At 35.5% G+C, this 18,448-nt stretch overlaps 1 protein-coding gene across 2 annotated transcripts; it reads right to left on the reverse strand.

Moving 5' to 3' along the window:
* Window positions 1–463: 463 nt before the first annotated feature.
* On the reverse strand, window positions 464–17,734 carry LOC143913078 (uncharacterized). Of its 2 annotated transcripts, none has more exons than XM_077432622.1 (3): window positions 9,903–10,267; window positions 2,961–3,084; window positions 464–2,884 (listed from the first exon to the last, which is right to left on the reverse strand). In XM_077432622.1, the coding sequence occupies exons 1-3, from the start codon at window positions 9,942–9,944 to the stop codon at window positions 2,667–2,669; spliced, it is 384 nt and encodes a 127-aa protein (XP_077288748.1). In that variant the 5' UTR covers window positions 9,945–10,267; the 3' UTR covers window positions 464–2,666. The 2 variants fall into 2 exon arrangements, with proteins under 2 accessions (XP_077288748.1, XP_077288749.1); XM_077432623.1 differs by lacking the exon at window positions 9,903–10,267 and adding an exon at window positions 17,563–17,734 and having other exon boundaries at window positions 1,307–2,884.
* Between the last annotated feature and the right edge of the window lie 714 nt (window positions 17,735–18,448).

An 18,448-nucleotide genomic window follows, 5' to 3' on the forward strand; every position in this document is an offset into this window, starting at 1 on the left:
CAGAACACAATCTCAATAAACATGTTTCAATAGAAAAAACTCAATATAAAATAGTATTGACAGTGGGGAAAAAATCCCAAGTGAAAATACGTACTTTTAACTTTTGATTTGAACTGGATGACTACTTAGAGAGATTTGAAAGTCGAAACGTACTACAAATGGAAGATAAAATACCCGACTATAGATTCCAATATTCATTTTGAACAGGAAATTGACAGATTTTGAGACATCGACCGAACAACAGCAAGATATAGAAAAATCGCGCGATTTATAAAACACATATATCTCCGAATCTCGAGCCAATCAACATTTTTTATTACTAGATTCGTGTTCAATGGGCATAATTCTATAAGAAAAGTCATATCTCGTGTCTGAACCAAAAAAAAAGTCGTCATTTGTCGAACAGTGTTATTGAAGAACACAATTCAAATAAAATTTTAGTCAAACAAAAAACAAACGAATATGAACATTATTTTTATTAATGAAAATTTAAGCCCTTTCGTTATATTATGATTACAATAATATGATTACTAACCTCTTCTTAGTTCGGAAACGATTTTTTTTATAATTATATGTATGTAATACATACATAATTAGATAAATAAAAAATAGTAACCAAATATCATTCTGTAATCTGTTGAAAAACACAATATATTAGACGAAAGCTCGTTCATCACTTTCTTGTGCACCATATTGTCGGTTGGTAGTATAAAAAAGAAAATATGGCGTGATTAGTTACATTAGCGCGGGCAAACATTATACCTAACAAAATATAATATTGGGCTTTGTTTGTGCGATTTTATGATACAACAGTTTTTTTATGTTATCGGCTAAATTAGCCCCCTTTTTATAGAACATTATGTACAACGTTGCCTGTGATGATAACACTGTCCAATTGAATAGACATTATATGTCCAACACGATACTATAGTATCACAAACTGTGTACAATTTAAACATGGATATTTTGCAGTAAATAGATGATATCTTCGATGGAAATTTCAGTTAATTAAATCAATCCAAAGACAGATCAAAATCAACATACATAGTTCAACTACCTTAGAATTTATGTAATAGATAATACAGTCATAAAATTGGATATCTACATACATTAAAACTTTAAATGATGCAGTTCTTCAGTGATGTGAATCAATTTGCAATATAGCGTTGATAATGCGAAAGTAATGGTCCGATAAGGGATCCAAATTGAATTCTCCAGTTTGGCAAATTGATTTCATAGTATAATATGTATATGTATCTACTTACATACATACTTATATGTAGGGTTTGTTAATAAAAAACATATGTAATAATAATAGGTCTTTAATTAACCATATTGATTTGTATACACGTACATATTGTTAAACATCAAATGCAAATACGGAATAATTTTTCATTATAAGATTATATCAAAATATTATCATTTGTGCAAAAACGTATATAAAAATTTCATAAAAATACAATATTTTTGAATTTTCATAGAAAAGTAAAAAAATATTATTCGGTACGTAAATAATAATAAATAGGTATATTTGATTCATTGGTTTGTCTTTGTAAGAACGATTAAGCTTTTAGTTACACTATAAAGTATACATAGATATATAAATAGAATACATGACATATTTCGAATAGCAATGTAAAAAATTTTCCATTTTAAAAGGCAGCTTTTGAATTTGATACAAGAAAACTTTACCTAACAATATAAAATGTACAGTAAATAACATCAAAACTATCATCTTGGATGTGTAGATTAAAAAAAACAACAATCCAATTTTAATCACAGTATCGGTCGTAAATTAGAAATAGGTTTGTGAATTTCTAAATTATAAATTATACAAACTAAATGGGAAGTTGGATGTAAATGTTAAATGTTTAACTTATTATGTTAAAATTCAATGTCGGCGATAAACTTTCAATCTATTTACAAACAGTACAACTACATATGACACATGGAAAAATATCTAAATGAGTATTTACAGCGATGAATGCCTACATGAACATTTATTTTAATGACATAACCTAACCCAACCTAACCTAAATCAGATTAATTTAGATTGCATTTCCAAAACGTTCATGTTTGTTATTCACCCGTGCATACACCACTTAAAAGACTGAAATCATTTGGTAGTACACATATTATAAGTATTGTATGTAAATATATAACCTATCATTTACTTCTAATAACTAAAGAGTCCGCAGGAATTAGGCGATCATCGAAATTTTAGCATTTATTTAAAAGGAACAATATTACAACATTTAATTCTTGCATTATTATAACGTGACAGTGATCTGGTATTAAAATGACTGGAATTAACTAATTACTAATTTATTAAATTCATGGTGGGGAAATGTTGCCACGGTAATGAAGAAAAAGCACACTTTTGTATATCATATGATTAAGAAACTCTTTCCTGTGGACTCGTCAATTGTTTATGCAAAAAAATAGAAGCATTCATTATAAGGCAGTTTCCGTCTATAATAATATTAATTAAGCCAATTGAAGGAATACACTTATTTCAACTAAGTTGAAGTGTCATAAAATTTTCAATAATTAGTAAATTTCCATACAATATAAACGTTCGAATATAAATACATAGAAAAATACATTAAAAACTATGAGAAGTTTAATCGTGTGTAAGATATAATAATCTATATTTCGGTTAGTGTTTATTCTCCCCGGAACGTTAAGATGGCATCGACGAGGAAAACTGCACCGTTGATTATAGCCATTGAAGCTTTTCCGAGTTGCTTGTCTCTATATTCGCCCTTTGATGAGTGTTGATAAGCTTCGATGATCAATGCACCCGATGCAACGAACAGAGTGCAACCGATCAGAGAAAAGAAGATGTCAATGCGTCTGTTGATTGGCGTTTGCAATACGTATCCTAAAACGATAACCAAATTAGCATACGAACAATAGACGATAGTGTGATAATTAGTTTTATTAAGGTATGTAAATACCGGCAGCCATTCCAATCATGATGATGATGAACCCAACAAACGTTCCCGTTGTCAGCATGGCTCGGTGAATGTCTCCGCATTCGAAACTGTTGTAGTGGATACCGATGCAAATGCATGTCAACGCCTGAAACATTATACATATGTATATTGTTAAATACCTTTGTAATATATTATTATACAGTTGAATAAAATCATCAGTACGGCATGTATGTATGTATCGGACCCGACTCTGATATTTATTTATTGAAAAATGAAGATACAACAGATGTAGAAATGCATAAAAATAATGAATAAATGTAGCAAAATAACATCTGAGCCCAATTATAGATTTTTACAAATTACATAAAATGGTACATAGAGATAAACAAATGAAAAAGTGCATAACTTAACATAAAGTGATATAATATTGGATAAAATTTAAAGGTTGTGGCTATTTTCAGGTACTATATCTGCAAATTATTGGCTATTTGCAGGTACTATATCTGCGACAGGCGCAAAGTCTTCTGCGCATGCGCGTGAACTGTCACTGTCAGCGTGTTTATATGCACTGGCAGTGCTCTGTCCAGAATGTCTTGGTACCGCCTTATAAGGGGCAGGTCTCTCAGGGCATCCGGTTACTTCCCTATTGTTTAGGCATGTACCCGGATATGTATTCCCACGACACGCAGTCCCACGGTATCGGTGCTACTTCTAAGAACTCCACGGGAATGCGACCGAGTACCGCTATCGCCGCTAAGTGCATTCGGGGGAGATAATCCTCGAAACCAATTATAGCGGTCACGCACTGTCAGGGATGCGCCTCGGCCTAATCCGATTGCACTTAACCGGCAGCTTCTTTTAGTATATGTACGTAAAAATAGGTTTATTTCTGATATGTATGTATCATTTAATAAGTGCTTTAAAATTCTATTTACACTAACACTATAGAATGAAATTCAATTTTCGTAGAACAGTCACAACTGATATACATATATATAAAGATATCTATAAATAAATAATCAAACACAGCATCCACACATGGAAAATAATTCACGTTCAATCAGAGTAAAATCAAAGCTATTATACATATTATATTTTCATTGAACGCCTACGCGCACGTGTAGGTATGTTTAGTGATCATGATGATGTAATGGAATACCATCATCGGTTACTACAATTCGGCGAACAATGCCCTTGAAGTATGTATGTATTCCGGTGAGGGTTATCAATTTCTTATTGAACTCATTGAATTTAACGTATGACCTCACAGGTGTATAAAATTAGATTTAAAAAATAGCACCAGTGTAATTTGTTATTTCGTCGTGTTTAAACGTAAGCTTTGTTTACTTTCGAATACTTGAAAATAGGTATCTGTATACGTTTTAATTTTTATAACATAAAACATCTTGAAGAATAAATGAGATAATATTCTATTAAAATCGACGATTTCATGAGAAATTGTGTTGATTTTTGCAAACGTTAAAATTAGCATTAGAAGCTAACCACAACAACCGAGTATATTTATAGCGGTAGATCATTATATGAAAAAGTGCATGAAATTAAGATATAATATGAACAATGCATCATTTTAATACTTGTTTTTGTGATTTAAAAGTTACTAGAAGGTAATGGAATATCTCTTCCACGCAAATCAACATGTAAACAATATAAAACACCAATAGAAAAATTAATTAATTAAATAAATTTTCAATAGATGGCACTAAATGCTCAGAGACTTAGCGCCGTCTATTAGCCTAGAGGAAACGTTGGTTACAAACAGTACCTATGTATATATATATATAAGTTTTTTTATTTTGTTATTATATTCGCATACGTTTTGTTGGCAGTGATTTAGCTGTAACGTACATATGTATGTCAAATCGAAACGACTATTATAGTTCGGCGAGCGTTATCTTACACAGACACACAGAATAGCGATATTATATATATATATATATATATATATATATATATATATATATATATATATATACATATATATATATATATATATATATATATATATATATATATATATATATATATATATATATATATATATATATATATATATATATGATAAATTAAATCTCAAAAATAAAATATAATACAATAATATTCGGCCATATTATAATAATATAATAATTTAAAGTTTGTTCATATTATACATGGCGACAAAAATACCATAATTCTTCATATCAGTGATAGATCTTTCATCTTTTCCTATTCGTAAACAATTCAAAAACATGGATCACTATTCTGAAGATATCAACTATTACTTATGATTTAGCTGTGAATTTAAGCCATGCAATCATTTTTAAAAAAGCGCTACTATGTAGATAGTATGAGTAAAAACCTTGAATAATTAACCCTTCCATTCCCTTCCAGAGAAATGTAATTTTTATTTTATTTTTTTATTTGTAATATAAGGAAATGGGTTACATTAGTACATACAATTTTGCAGGTTATAATATTTAATTTTATCGTTGGTCATGTATACCTTATCAGAAAAGAGGGGCTCTTGTGCCTGATTCTTGCTTAGATTCTATGTTATAATATTTTTTGTAATATTAATAGAAGTGGCTTTAGGTGTTCTTTTTTTGTCAAGTGACATTCTGTCCACTGACAGATCTTAATAATTTTAACATCAGTCATATTTGACGCTTGGTGCTCGACGTATATCCGATAAAAACTTCCCTCTTTGTTTATATTACTCGCAAGATGGGCAAGCATCGGTAAAAATTGCACAATACATTCAAAAACACACAATAAACAACATGGGATACATTTTTATAAGTAAATTGATCCGATTGTATTCCGTGCGATGTAGCGTATTTATAGAGACGTACCGCGTAAAATTGACAACAATTATTTATTCGTAAGGGCCCTTCTATTCTTATTACATCTCTCTGTTCCCTTCCCCTTTTCCTCCTCTACAATTAAAGAAGATTGTACGACAAGTGACACGATCAAGAGAGTTGTCGCTTTCTTACAGCGGCAGGAATTACTCCCAATTCCAAGATGCTGATCCGGTCAGCAATTTCGCTCAATCAATCCGAATTGTATAGCTGACACACGGCTAAAAATACACATAGAGTAAGTTACCCGAGGCTTGGCGACTGCCTACTGGACAGAGACTTACGTCAGACCTAAGATAACAGCTGTCATCATCAATTCACACATTGCACAACGCAACCTTGCAACTCCTCGTTCACTTAGACGGGAGTTTTTAACTTATAACAATTAGTACTCTCAACGGCGACAACTTGAGTAAAACAAGTGTCATGATCAAATTCCAACAAGATCGGTAGTGAAATGAAAGATATATATTTAACCAGCTGAATAGACTAGTACTAAGCCCGCTTTAAAGGTCAAGGAATTTGACCCTTAAAGCCCTCAACATGAGGCCACCCCCCCCCCCCCCCCCCCCCCCAACGAATACAGTCTAAGAGGCCGTTTCGTTGGATAACGAGACGGTTGTTCATGAATATCGCACAAGAACAACTGCACATCACTGATCTAATAAAAAAAACCACAATGTACATAACCAAGTACAAAATAAACAACAACGCATGAACACATAAAGCGCGCATGCGTTAGGAAATAGACAAGTGATTAGCATATAAGGACGAAAACACACAGCGGCGCACGTGGCATTTGGTTTTTTTTAGATACTTTTAAACATGCGAAAAAATAGGCCGTGCCTTGCACGGTAATTGGACTATTAGTCACATTGGGGTGGTCACAAAGACAATTTTTGTCATGAAAATCGCGAATATTTGGCACTCAAGTTCTCGTTACTTTGATAGTTATCGTTAGTATGATGGACTTTTCGGCTGCCAGATGTTCCGTTATAGAGATTTTAGTGACTTTGTGACTAGTAATTTGTGACCAGTAATCACCGAACCGCCTTGCACATACTCATCTAACGCCCAGCACGTTCCGCTCTAAAATGATCCTCTGGGGTGTTTTCTGTAAAACTGTATCCTTGTATTTATCCTTGCTTGACAGTGATCGATAACGGTGTATCAAATATATGAAGAAATGTAGGAGACCACCCACTGCGGGGAGGCATGCACACGATGTGCCGTTCATCGCTGTGTGTTTTCACCGTAATTCTTTGAACAGAGTGGTCACGGCAGAGAAATGTTATATTAATAGAAGTGGTTTTAGGCGTCATATTGTTGTCAAGTGACGATTGTCCACAGACAATCCTAAATAATTTTAGCATCAGTCGTATTTGATGCTTGGTGTTCGACATACATATGTATGTCCGATAAAAGCTTCTCTGTTTGTTTATATTACTCGCAAGATGGGCAAGCATCGGTAAAAATTGCACAATGCATTCAAAAACACACAATAAACAACATGGGATACATTTTTATAAGTAAATTGATCGATTGTATTCCGTGAGTTGTAGCGTATTTATAGAGACGTGCTATTGACAACAATTATTCATTCGTAAGGGCCCTTATATTATTATTACATTTCTCTGGGTCACGTGTTCAAATCCCACTAGTTTCATGACTCCAGGTCAATCGTTTACTATCAGAGTTTGCCAATTTATCTGATTTTCATTGAAACGGTTCCAACAAATTGGCAACAAATTTGACCATAGATGTCTCTGTAGATGTTAATTAATTTGTGTTTACTTTGTATAATAATTATAATACTTGTATAATAATAATAATACTTTTATCAAATGTACAATGTTTCTGGCCAAGAAGGCGCTGGGGTTATACATATGTTAGGCCTCCCTGCTATAAATTAAAAAAAAAATGTTTTGACACGAATTTGAACTATAATGACTTTCCGCATGTAGTAAATCATGTGAATTAATATATTGCGGTCGATTCACGTGCTAATGGCGAATATATGCAAGATAAGAATGGTTTTATGACGCGTTAGAAGCCACTCGGCGACAACCGCAATTTGATTTGAAAAAATCACATCGTACATATTTGTGGACAGTATATGTATGTATGTATGTAAATATTTGTTTGCAATATGCAAATTATTCATCGTACGTATTTTTTGTGATTATACAAACGGTGATGTAAACATCGTCCATATTCTAGAAGGACAAGGACTAATAACAGGACGTGTGACGTCACGCTATGAAGGCCAACACGAAAACTCATCAGATACGGCTTAATGGCTATTATAAAAAAAAATCGTCCATATAAAATTTACCTTTATCGAAAAAATTGGACGATAGCTGTATTATGGGGGCGCTAGTTACGTCATGTTTAAACATTTGACCGACAAAAATGCAAATTGGTCATCAAAATTCCAGCAAAAAAAAGCACAATCACACAAACGCAGCAGATTTATTCAAATGTGTAGTAGAGATTTGCAATTTTTAGGAACAAAATGATACTTTTAGGAACAAAAACAACTTTGTAAATAGGCGTGGTTGTTATCGTGTTTTCACAAATTCGAACGATCTAAGTTTCTCATATATTTCTTCAAATATGGGAATCACCATTACCATCATGATAACTATCGAAAATATCACTAAATTTTACTTTATTTGGTATACTCCAGGGTTACTTTTGCCATGACAACCAATTAATATCATTCTGTGCGTAATCCCAATTCACTGTAATCACAAATATTTCTAGAAGACACTTTTATCACAAATATTAAATTGCACTATTGTGATTCAGTAATCGCTAAAATCTCGGAAACGATTGTGACTATTATATCACGCATCTAATGAAATTCAAGCCATTTTATATATTACATACATCAATAATATGTATGTATGTACATACATATAATTGAAATATATGGAACGCTGGGATAGGAAATGGAATATGTGGGCGAGTAAGTATGACAAGGGTAGTAGTGGGTATAGTGGAGAGAGTGAAGAAATGTGTGTAAATGGCAATGGACGGGTCACGTGATAAGAGGAATGGACAAAAGAAGTGCTAGAATGGTACCCGAGACTATGTAAAAGGGAGAAACTAAGGTCGCGAGGAAAATGGGTAGATGAAATTAAAAAAATGTGTTGGGTGAGATAGATGCAAGTTGCGCAAAACAGAGATGAATGGAAGCGTGTTGAATAGGCCTTTATCCAAAACAGTGGATTGTGAATGGATGTAACATACATATAAAGTTTTGTAGTTCAAGAAAAGAACAGACGAATTCAAATAAAACATGCAGTGTTATCAATTCCCTAGTTATACTGGTAGATAAACAATTCAGAAATTCATATGTGCCAATACATATTTAAATTTAGAATCTAAAAGTTTTCTAGAAGAAAAAATGTAGCATAATTGAAATGCGTCACCTTAACTATTAGCATTAGGTCATGGTGATGATGCATTATACATACAAAAAGGCGAATTTAAGGGTGACATCATCACCAAGGGGAGAAAAGCATGGAAAGAGTGGGAGGTGGTAAAACTAGGTCACCTCTTACTTTTCTTTTAAAAGCATCTTTACTAGCATACATACATACAAGCATGTATGGCGAGCTATAACTGACCAATATTGGCAAGACATATACGATACAACAAATTAATAGCGAAACCAGTTTTCTCCCCTTAATTTGACTTGGAAGTAGAGCACTCCAGATGTGGAAGATTTCGAACTCAAACTTAAAACTTTCTAGTTAGTTGTGAACTATTTATGTAATAAATCTAGATTGATTGTCTCAAATCGAGATTTATAGTTTTACATATTATAACCTACCCACGAAATCAATTCCTTCCAGAAGGCAATCGAGATATGTCCTTCCTAAAACACTGCACTACAAGACAGACAGTAAAATGTAACTGCTCACACTTGATATCAAGTATGCATTAAAAAAATGTTTCAAGTGGCACATAAGACTTAAAAACATATACATATGTAAAATTACTCCATCATATTATTCGTAGTGCCGAAAATGTGCGTATGGGTAAACCGTGGTCTTTTTAGAGCACAGTGTGTGCTTTGATCGGTAGAATAACTCACCAGCTCCAAAAATTTGATGATAGATAATCTGCTGATAGCCATGGTGAAGGTTTGAGGTGGTTCTGTCTGGTGCTAGTGATCGATAAAGAAGGGCGTCTCCCTGACGGAAGAGCAGACGACGACTACAAAGACCGACGACAAAAAGCAGACTGTGCGAGCTGTTTGGGAGTGTATAGCATGCGCACAAAAATCGCTTGTTGCTCAAGGCCCGAGTGGTAGGAGATTCGAGTAAATGCTCAATCCATTCACTATAAAACAGTGATGGGGCACCTTTTTAGGAAGTACTTCGATAACACAATGCCTCAAGTCCACGAGAGGTCAGGTCGGGGACATATGGTACCCAATTCCAATGTTTGACTAGATATGAATGTAAATTTCGATAACAATAGCGATCAGGGGTAGTATAATGTTTCAATTGTTATGCTGTCATTTATGAGAGTAATTAACCTAGTATTGTTATATTAGTTCATTTAGTGGAATTATGTATGAAAATATTCCCACTTTTTATCATCATCTACAGCAGGGGTCCCCATCCTTTTTGAGAAATGGGCCGATTCAGAAGTATGGAGGGTCTGATGAAAAAAAATCTTATTGAAATCCAATTCACCATCCACTGCTAGATGATGACCTTCACAACGCTTCCATTCTTTTCTGTTTTGAGCTTCTCTTATCCATCTCGTTCTTCACCTTTTTATAATTTTCCATCTCTCTTGTGAACTTCCCTGCACCTGTTTACTCTCGGATACCATTCGAGTAATTCTTTCGTCCATTCTTCGAGCTAAGTGGTCCACCCATTACCATTTAAATCTCTTCACTCTCTCCACTATATCAACCAATATACCTTTGTCATGCTACTTGTCTAAAAGGACAAATTCAACTGCCATAACTTTAATAAAACTTATGTTAAAACACTAGCTTTTAACGAAACTAAAAAAATGTTTATTAAACATCATTCTCAAATACTTCAATATCTCATATCCAAATGGCTCACTTCTGTAGAATTGGTTTTGTTTTATACTAAATCAGGGCCGCTCCTAAGGGGTGATTTGAGAATGCAAAACAATGGGAGGACAAAGCCTCAAAGGGCACCAAGCTCCACGAAAAAAATATTGGCTTCCGTTAAACAAAAATTGAAATAAATTTATAACGTCACCAATGTCTACGTTACACGTTGGTGGATTAGACTGGCAGCCGTGCCTGTGTCGGGTACTAAGCTCAGTGTTGTATGGGTGGGTATACATTGTTTCACACGTCCCGAATGAATCCACCGATTGTGGATTCATCCAGGACGTGTGAAACAGTGCATGCCCGCCCATACAACGCAGAGCCTAGTACCCGGCGCAGGCGCGGTACCGGTCTAATTCATCCTTCCCGTATAAAGGCTAACTTTGAGCGCCCCTGTACTAACTCAACGTATATTTGCTTTTAATGACGAGGAGTTGTTGATATTATAATATACATATATGTATATGATTTATTATAACGTGTAGTTTATTAATAAATGGAATGATATTCGTATGGATATAGAAGGGCAACGAATTAAATGGCCATTTTTTTTATATATTTAAGTATATAAATCAGTTTTTGGCCAATATTTTACTAACAAAATGATCAGTATAAAAATCTGACGTACATTCGCGAGGACAAATAGCAATGCCTTAAACAAATAGCAACCTTATGGTGATACCAACCTAAAACTAATACTGGCCATTCGTCAAAATAAAACTTACTACTTAACATTCATACTGACGATTTATTATTTATACTGATCACTTGTATACTGAACGATTGACACTGGCCATTTAATATAAATACTGACCTTGCGTATTTGAATACTGACAAAAATGGACTAAAATATTTAGCTGTAAAATACAAACCATATAGAAGAACGCCAAGACAGCAAACTTACTTGAGTGTGTGCTAGCAAGATGCAAATGTATGCGACATGCACACATGCAATTAACACATGAAGAGAATTTCAGCGGGTCTACCTCGTGGGACCGAAAGTGAAACGCCCGAAAACGCAAATATCGGAAGGCAAAGATCGAAAATCGAAAGATCTTAAGTCGAATCCCCCAGTCGTACATACTCACTTAATTTGCGCGAGCAGGATACAACAGGAACAAGAGGAACAGGCTTTTCCTCCCGTATTCTGCGCGCGCACATTAAACAAGGCTGTATGACAAAAAGAGATATAATTTCACCGCATGCCACTCATATATATTATATATACATAGTACCGTTTACCATGCACCCTTTTTTTATCTTTCGACTTAGGGCCGGGCCGCACCGCTCAACTCGCGAACAACTTGGTTGAGGGCGACCAGACCAATGCATGCAGGTAGATGGGACATGCCGCACTCGTCAACTTGTTTGTCGCACACATTTCCATACATTTTTTCGTGTCGCGCAACAAGTCGGCCGACAAAGTTGCACGGTGCGGCCCGGCCCTTAAGATCTTTCGATTTTCGATATTTGCCTTCCGATATTTGCGTTTTCGGGCGTTTCACTTTCGGTCCCGTGAGGGAGACCGAATTTCAGCACATGTCGATGTTTTTTTAATTTTCTCATCTAAAAGAGTAAATAGACACAGTTTCAAAATGCCAACTCCTTGTAGACACGTCCATCAATGGGACTTTAAACTTCTCCACTCTCCACATCACTTCCTGATCTAGTTCCGGTCTAATCGGAAGTCTCGACACAACAATCAACTGTTTCCGACACCTGATTATGTACAAAACGGTGACGCATCACGCAAAATACTACGCTTACTCATTATTATTATACCTTAGTGTAATAGTGCGGCATTACGCACCAAAACAACACGCCACTGAAATAAAAAGATAGCAATTAACCATATTAATTGTCTAAAAAATCGCAAAACGACCTGTTTTGCAAATACGCGAGGCCGGCCAATTTATTTGACGTCGCCGGCCATGAATACTAATGGCCAACGGCATTTTAATCAAATTAATACACCTGACCAAAAAGCCACTTGATCACCACTGACCTAATTTTTTTTGGCTCCGCACGTTAATCTTATCTGTTATGATCGATATATTGTGGTAAAAGTAGCATCTAATCAATTTTTGCTGAAAAATTGAAAAAATTATCGGAATCGATGTATTATTAGTTACATAGTTACGGCTAGATAAAGATAATACACCAATTTGTAAAAAGATTAGTGACTAATCCCATTGAATTTTGATTCATATGAGAAATTAATAAAATAGGAATTCCATAGCGTGAATAATGTACGATGGTTCGAAAATAATATTCCATAACTGGCGTACTGCATTTAATCACGTAAGTTATGTCCATCACCAAAAATAGATCAAAAGAAAATCGCTGTCAAATTTAGGTTATCGTATATTTATTTATTTATTTAATAGTTTTGGACCAATGAAAAATACATTTGAAAAAGATATAAAAACAAGTAAACTGTAAATAAAGGAAAAAAAGCAAAAGCAGAAAACATGGTAAAATAAAATAATAAAAAAAAAGTAACAAAAGGAAAATAATACATCATTCAGAGAAAAAAAAAATAACAAAAGTGTAAAAATTAAAAATAAAATCCATAAATCCCATTCTTTGTTTACACTGAACAAAATTAAAATAGTATATAAAAATATACAAAGGAGAAAGAAAAAGTAAAATAAAATAAAACAAAATATGAATAAAAAATAAAATCACAGCGAGGCCCAAATGGAAGAGAGTAGATTAAGATTCCACTCATTCATCACATTCAAATTAAGAAAGTAATGTTGAGCGCAGGTTACCAGATAAATATGTTAAGATAATATCCGATAATCTACGCTCCCCAAGGTGGAAAATATCACATTCAGGGACAGCAGCAACGATTTCATTGAGAAGTCAAATAGCTCTTGGAATAGGAGCCATTCGAAAAAGAACTGTGCGAGCAGCAGGTACAACCATTAAATGATGATGTCTACCACGCACATAATTATTAGGGACATAAAGTCCCAACTGTTCCAGCAACAACGGGCATGACGTATTACCACGCAATAGCTGGAGAACGAAACGAATTAACGAGAAGTTTCTCCGAAGTTCAAGGGAATTATACCCAAGCATGCCCAAAAGGAAAGGAGTAGGATAGAGATATGGGTAGTACCCATACTCTTTCTTATAAAGAAAACGAAGAAATGCTTTTTGCACTTTTTCTATAATAAAAGAGTAGTTTGCTTTATGCGGATTCCACACAATTGCATTATACTCTAGCTTACTTCTAACAAGCGAGTTGAAAAGCAAGCGAGAAGACAAGGGGTTGGAGAATAATCTAGCATATCTCAAGACAAATCCAAGTCGACGAAAGGAAACGTCAGCGATTGTCTTGATGTGGTTGTGAAAGGTGAATTGAGGATCAAAAGTGATACCCAAGTCGACCATTGATTCCACGCGCTTCAACAATACGGATCCAATGGAATATCCGTGATAATAGAGCAAATTCGCACGTCCATAACTCATAATGGCACATTTACTAGTATTCAGTTCAAGCCCTAAACTGGAACTGAACTCTAAAACAGCGTTAATATCAGCTTGAAGGAGAGAGGCTTGCCTCTCATCCTTAACAGCAAAGAATAGTTTAACGTCGTCTGCAAACAAGAGACATGAAGCATTGCGTAGTACTTTAGGGAGGTTATTAATGACTATTGTAAATAGTAAAGGGCCTAGGGTGGACCCCTGAGTTACACCAGATCGCGTAAAAAATGAAGGAGATTCATAAATACCATATCTAACAAATTGCTTCCTATCACTAAGATAAGAAGCAAAGAGTTTAAGAAGACGTGGAAAAAGCCCACTTCAGCTAATCTGATCATAAGAGCGTCATTGTTGACAAGATCAAATGCTTTTCGAAAGTCAAAGTAGGCTACATCAACTTGTTGTCCACGGTCAACTTTAGACATGGTATAATATGAAAAGCAGGCAAGATTAGTGGTAGTGGAACGACATGGTGAAAAACCATGCTGCTCATCACACAACAATCTTTTGAACTGCAAAAGAATCAAACGGTGAAGGATATTATCGAAAATTTTGGGAATAGCCGAGATGATAGCAATAGGTCTGTAATTTTCAACCTTATTTTTAGAGCCACTTTTATGAATGGGAATGACTCTAGATAATTTCCATTTTTCAGGATAATTACCAGAACCCAGAATAAGGTTAAAAATAAACTGAAGAGGCTCTAAGAGCGAATTACAGCATGCCTTTAATACGTCAGGGGGCACACCGTCAGGCCCAACAGACCCCTTCAGCTTCAAAATTGCTATCCTAACATCTCCAAGCGAGACCCGCGGAATGTCTATACCAACACCTTCAGTACCAATTTGGGAAGCCAAATTAGCATCAAGGGATGGTGATCTCTGATCAAATACAGAGCTAAAAAAACTAGCAAAAGCATTAGCGATCTCAGGACCGACACAACTTTTATTATTAAATGAGAACGAATGCTCAAGGCCATGTGAAATATGCTTACTCTTAATAAATCTGAAAAAGTGGTGAGGATTACTTGCGATAGCACTCTCCATCTCTTTGAGATAGAGGGTATAACGCTCACTCACACCACGTTTCACGATCTTCCTAAGAATCCGGAATTTATCATAGTCACGAAATGATTGGCTACGTTTCCATCTTCTATGAGACAACCATTTTGCACAAACATCAGTTATAAGTTTGGACCCAAACCACGGTGGAAAAACCCGACGATGTAGTTCTAAATTAGGATAACTGATGAACCGAGGAACATAACTGTCAAAAATATTATATATTGTGTTATACAAAAATTCAACAGCATCACCAGTATTCATGAGGTACATTTGGCGCCAGTCCCTTGAACGTACCTCATTATAAACCAATTCAGAATCAACGCGAGCAAAATTCCATCGTGATGAAGGAACCCCAACAGATGAACAAGCTGAAACAGGTCTCACAGAAGACAAAAACAGAAGCTCAATTTGTAATGCATCATGATATAGGTCCTCAGGGATGATCGCAGTTCCTTTTGGGCATAGGATCATCGTTGCTGACACATTGGATTCATTCACCAACATAATATCAAGCTTACTTGGACTAATGAGTGAACCAACCTGTACTAGGTCACAATAGGAAATTACAAAATTAAATTTATTGCGGACATGAATATTGGCACTAGGCATATTGAAATCACCCATTATTAATAATATGTCACGTTCATTTATGAAATCACGTACATTCATCATATTCGCAAACAATAACTCATATACATCGTCTTTCGCAGCGGGCGGAATGTAAACAACACAAATAAAAACTCTCGCAAATACAAAATCAACTCTCACCCATAAGTCCTCGCCAGAAGGAGTTTCGAAGTTCTTCAAACTGACAGACCGCAACCAGACACGAGAAGCAAATAAAACACCCCCACCACGTCGTTGCTCTCTGTCCCGACGATGCACTGTCCACGAAGAATCAAAGAACTCCGAATTAAAAAATGATGGCGTTAACCATGTTTCAGTTAACGCCACCATATCATCAACAATAGAATAAATCGCCGTATTAAACGCGGCCACCTTGGTCCTGAGACCGCGTACGTTTTGGTAGTACATTGTTAGTTTTCGATCTCTCAGTCTGGCGCGTGAGTCTTTTTGGAACAAGAAATGACTGATTTGAAGTCGCAAGACTTGCCAGCGGAGATAAAACGGAAGGGGAAGAAGAAGGCAATACGGTCACTGTAGAATCACGACACTGAGGAACAGATGAAATAGTCGATGATGCGACAGTAGACATAGTTGCATCACTACTCATAGCATTTGTGGTCGAAAGAGTATTAACAGTTGGTGTCATGCTCCCAGCAGCTCCGGAACAAACATCAGCAAACGTAACGTTTGGAGATACAGCAACCGATGGATTAAGTTGAGAAACAGACGGAGAGGAGGTAGTGGTACTAGTAGTGGTAGTAGAGTTAATATTACTCTTAGTATTATTTCTCCAGTCCCTAAATCTGCCGAAGTGGACCCCAGCAGGCCAAGAATCAGCAGAAAAAAGCAGGCCAGCCACAGAAGCAGGGGCAGAGATTTTAAAAGATCCATAGTCTCCACGTGCTTTTAGTGATAACACCTCTATGTCATCCACGCCTCCACAGATGGCTCGAACGTGAGTTCGTACAGCATCGCAGGAAGTACCCAAGGAGAGCTTCCATACATGAATGTGGATAAGTCTTCTAGCTGCAGTGATACTACCCGAAACAGCCGTCCCAACTTCGAAATTCCGCCGATGAAGTGGAAGTTGCTTATTCGATGGTGCGGCAGCCAAAAGTCCGGATACAGACTTTCCACCGTCCCGAGACAGGGATAAGCGGCGCATATTGACTCTAGGTGCAGAGGGGACAAGAGGAGGATTGGTAGCACCATCAGATTTGCGTCACTTCCTCTTCCTCTTCTTCTGACTGGAGCGACCGCTCACCGTAGCTGCATTAGCAACAGGGGAAACAGAAAGATGAGGGACATCACCTCTTGAGGCTGAACTTTGAAGTAACATCTCCAAAGCAGCAAATCTCTTTTCGATACGGTTTATCGCATCGAAAAAAAGATCGCGCCACATGCGACAACAATCGCCCATCACGTAAACGCAACAATACGTATATCGTTCGCAGTACAACGGCGTACACCTTTAGATACGAAAGACAATGTTGATACGGACGCTGCGATGTACCAAGAGCTCCTCCTAGCTCCTTGTTGTTATTCCTGGCTTCTATTAGTGGTTCTAAAGTGTAGAGACCGCTGGCGTTAGTAATAACCGAGAGCGCACACAAACACGTCCACTCACTATGTATTGTATATGTATTGGATATGTCAATATTTACATTTATAAAACTGAGAATGCGATAGCATTTTTGTCCAGGGTTAAATATGTACATATAAATGGATGTGTCGTGGTACTGAAATGTCATTTAAAGATATACATACATATATGACATTTTCTAGTTATTAAAACTTATTTGGATAGTTTCGTCACTCGATAATGAACCATAAGTAATTGTTTATTATTTGGCCTTAACTACTAACAATTTTGGCTATATAAATATTTTTTTACTATGCTCAATGTTCATACATAAATTATTAAATAGAACAATAAATATAATGGAAGGTACTCATCCGTTATATAAGGTTCAGTGATTACTAGTCAAAACTGGTCACGAGAAAACTGGTCACACCCTAAAACGTTTTAGTGTGACGGGTGATCACGTGTGACCGATCTAGAGCGACCGGTTGTCCTGTGACTGATTTACATATGACTAGTAGTCCGTTTACCCTAATATAATACACATAAGGTATTATTTTGTTTTATGTATATTTTTATTATTTCATTACATAATTATTTAAATTACATTTTTTTACGGAAATACATTCATGCAGAATGCAGTATTTGTTAAATTGAATAAATAAGAACGATCGTTCATAAATAGTAATTATATTAAAATTTACATGTTTAAAACAGTCGATAAGTTACGCTGTCAGATAATTGTATTAGATAAAAATTATCAAATTCTACCT

The sequence above is a fragment of the Arctopsyche grandis genome, chromosome 6 (genome assembly GCF_051622035.1).
Source record: "Arctopsyche grandis isolate Sample6627 chromosome 6, ASM5162203v2, whole genome shotgun sequence".
Taxonomy (NCBI): domain Eukaryota; kingdom Metazoa; phylum Arthropoda; class Insecta; order Trichoptera; family Hydropsychidae; genus Arctopsyche; species Arctopsyche grandis.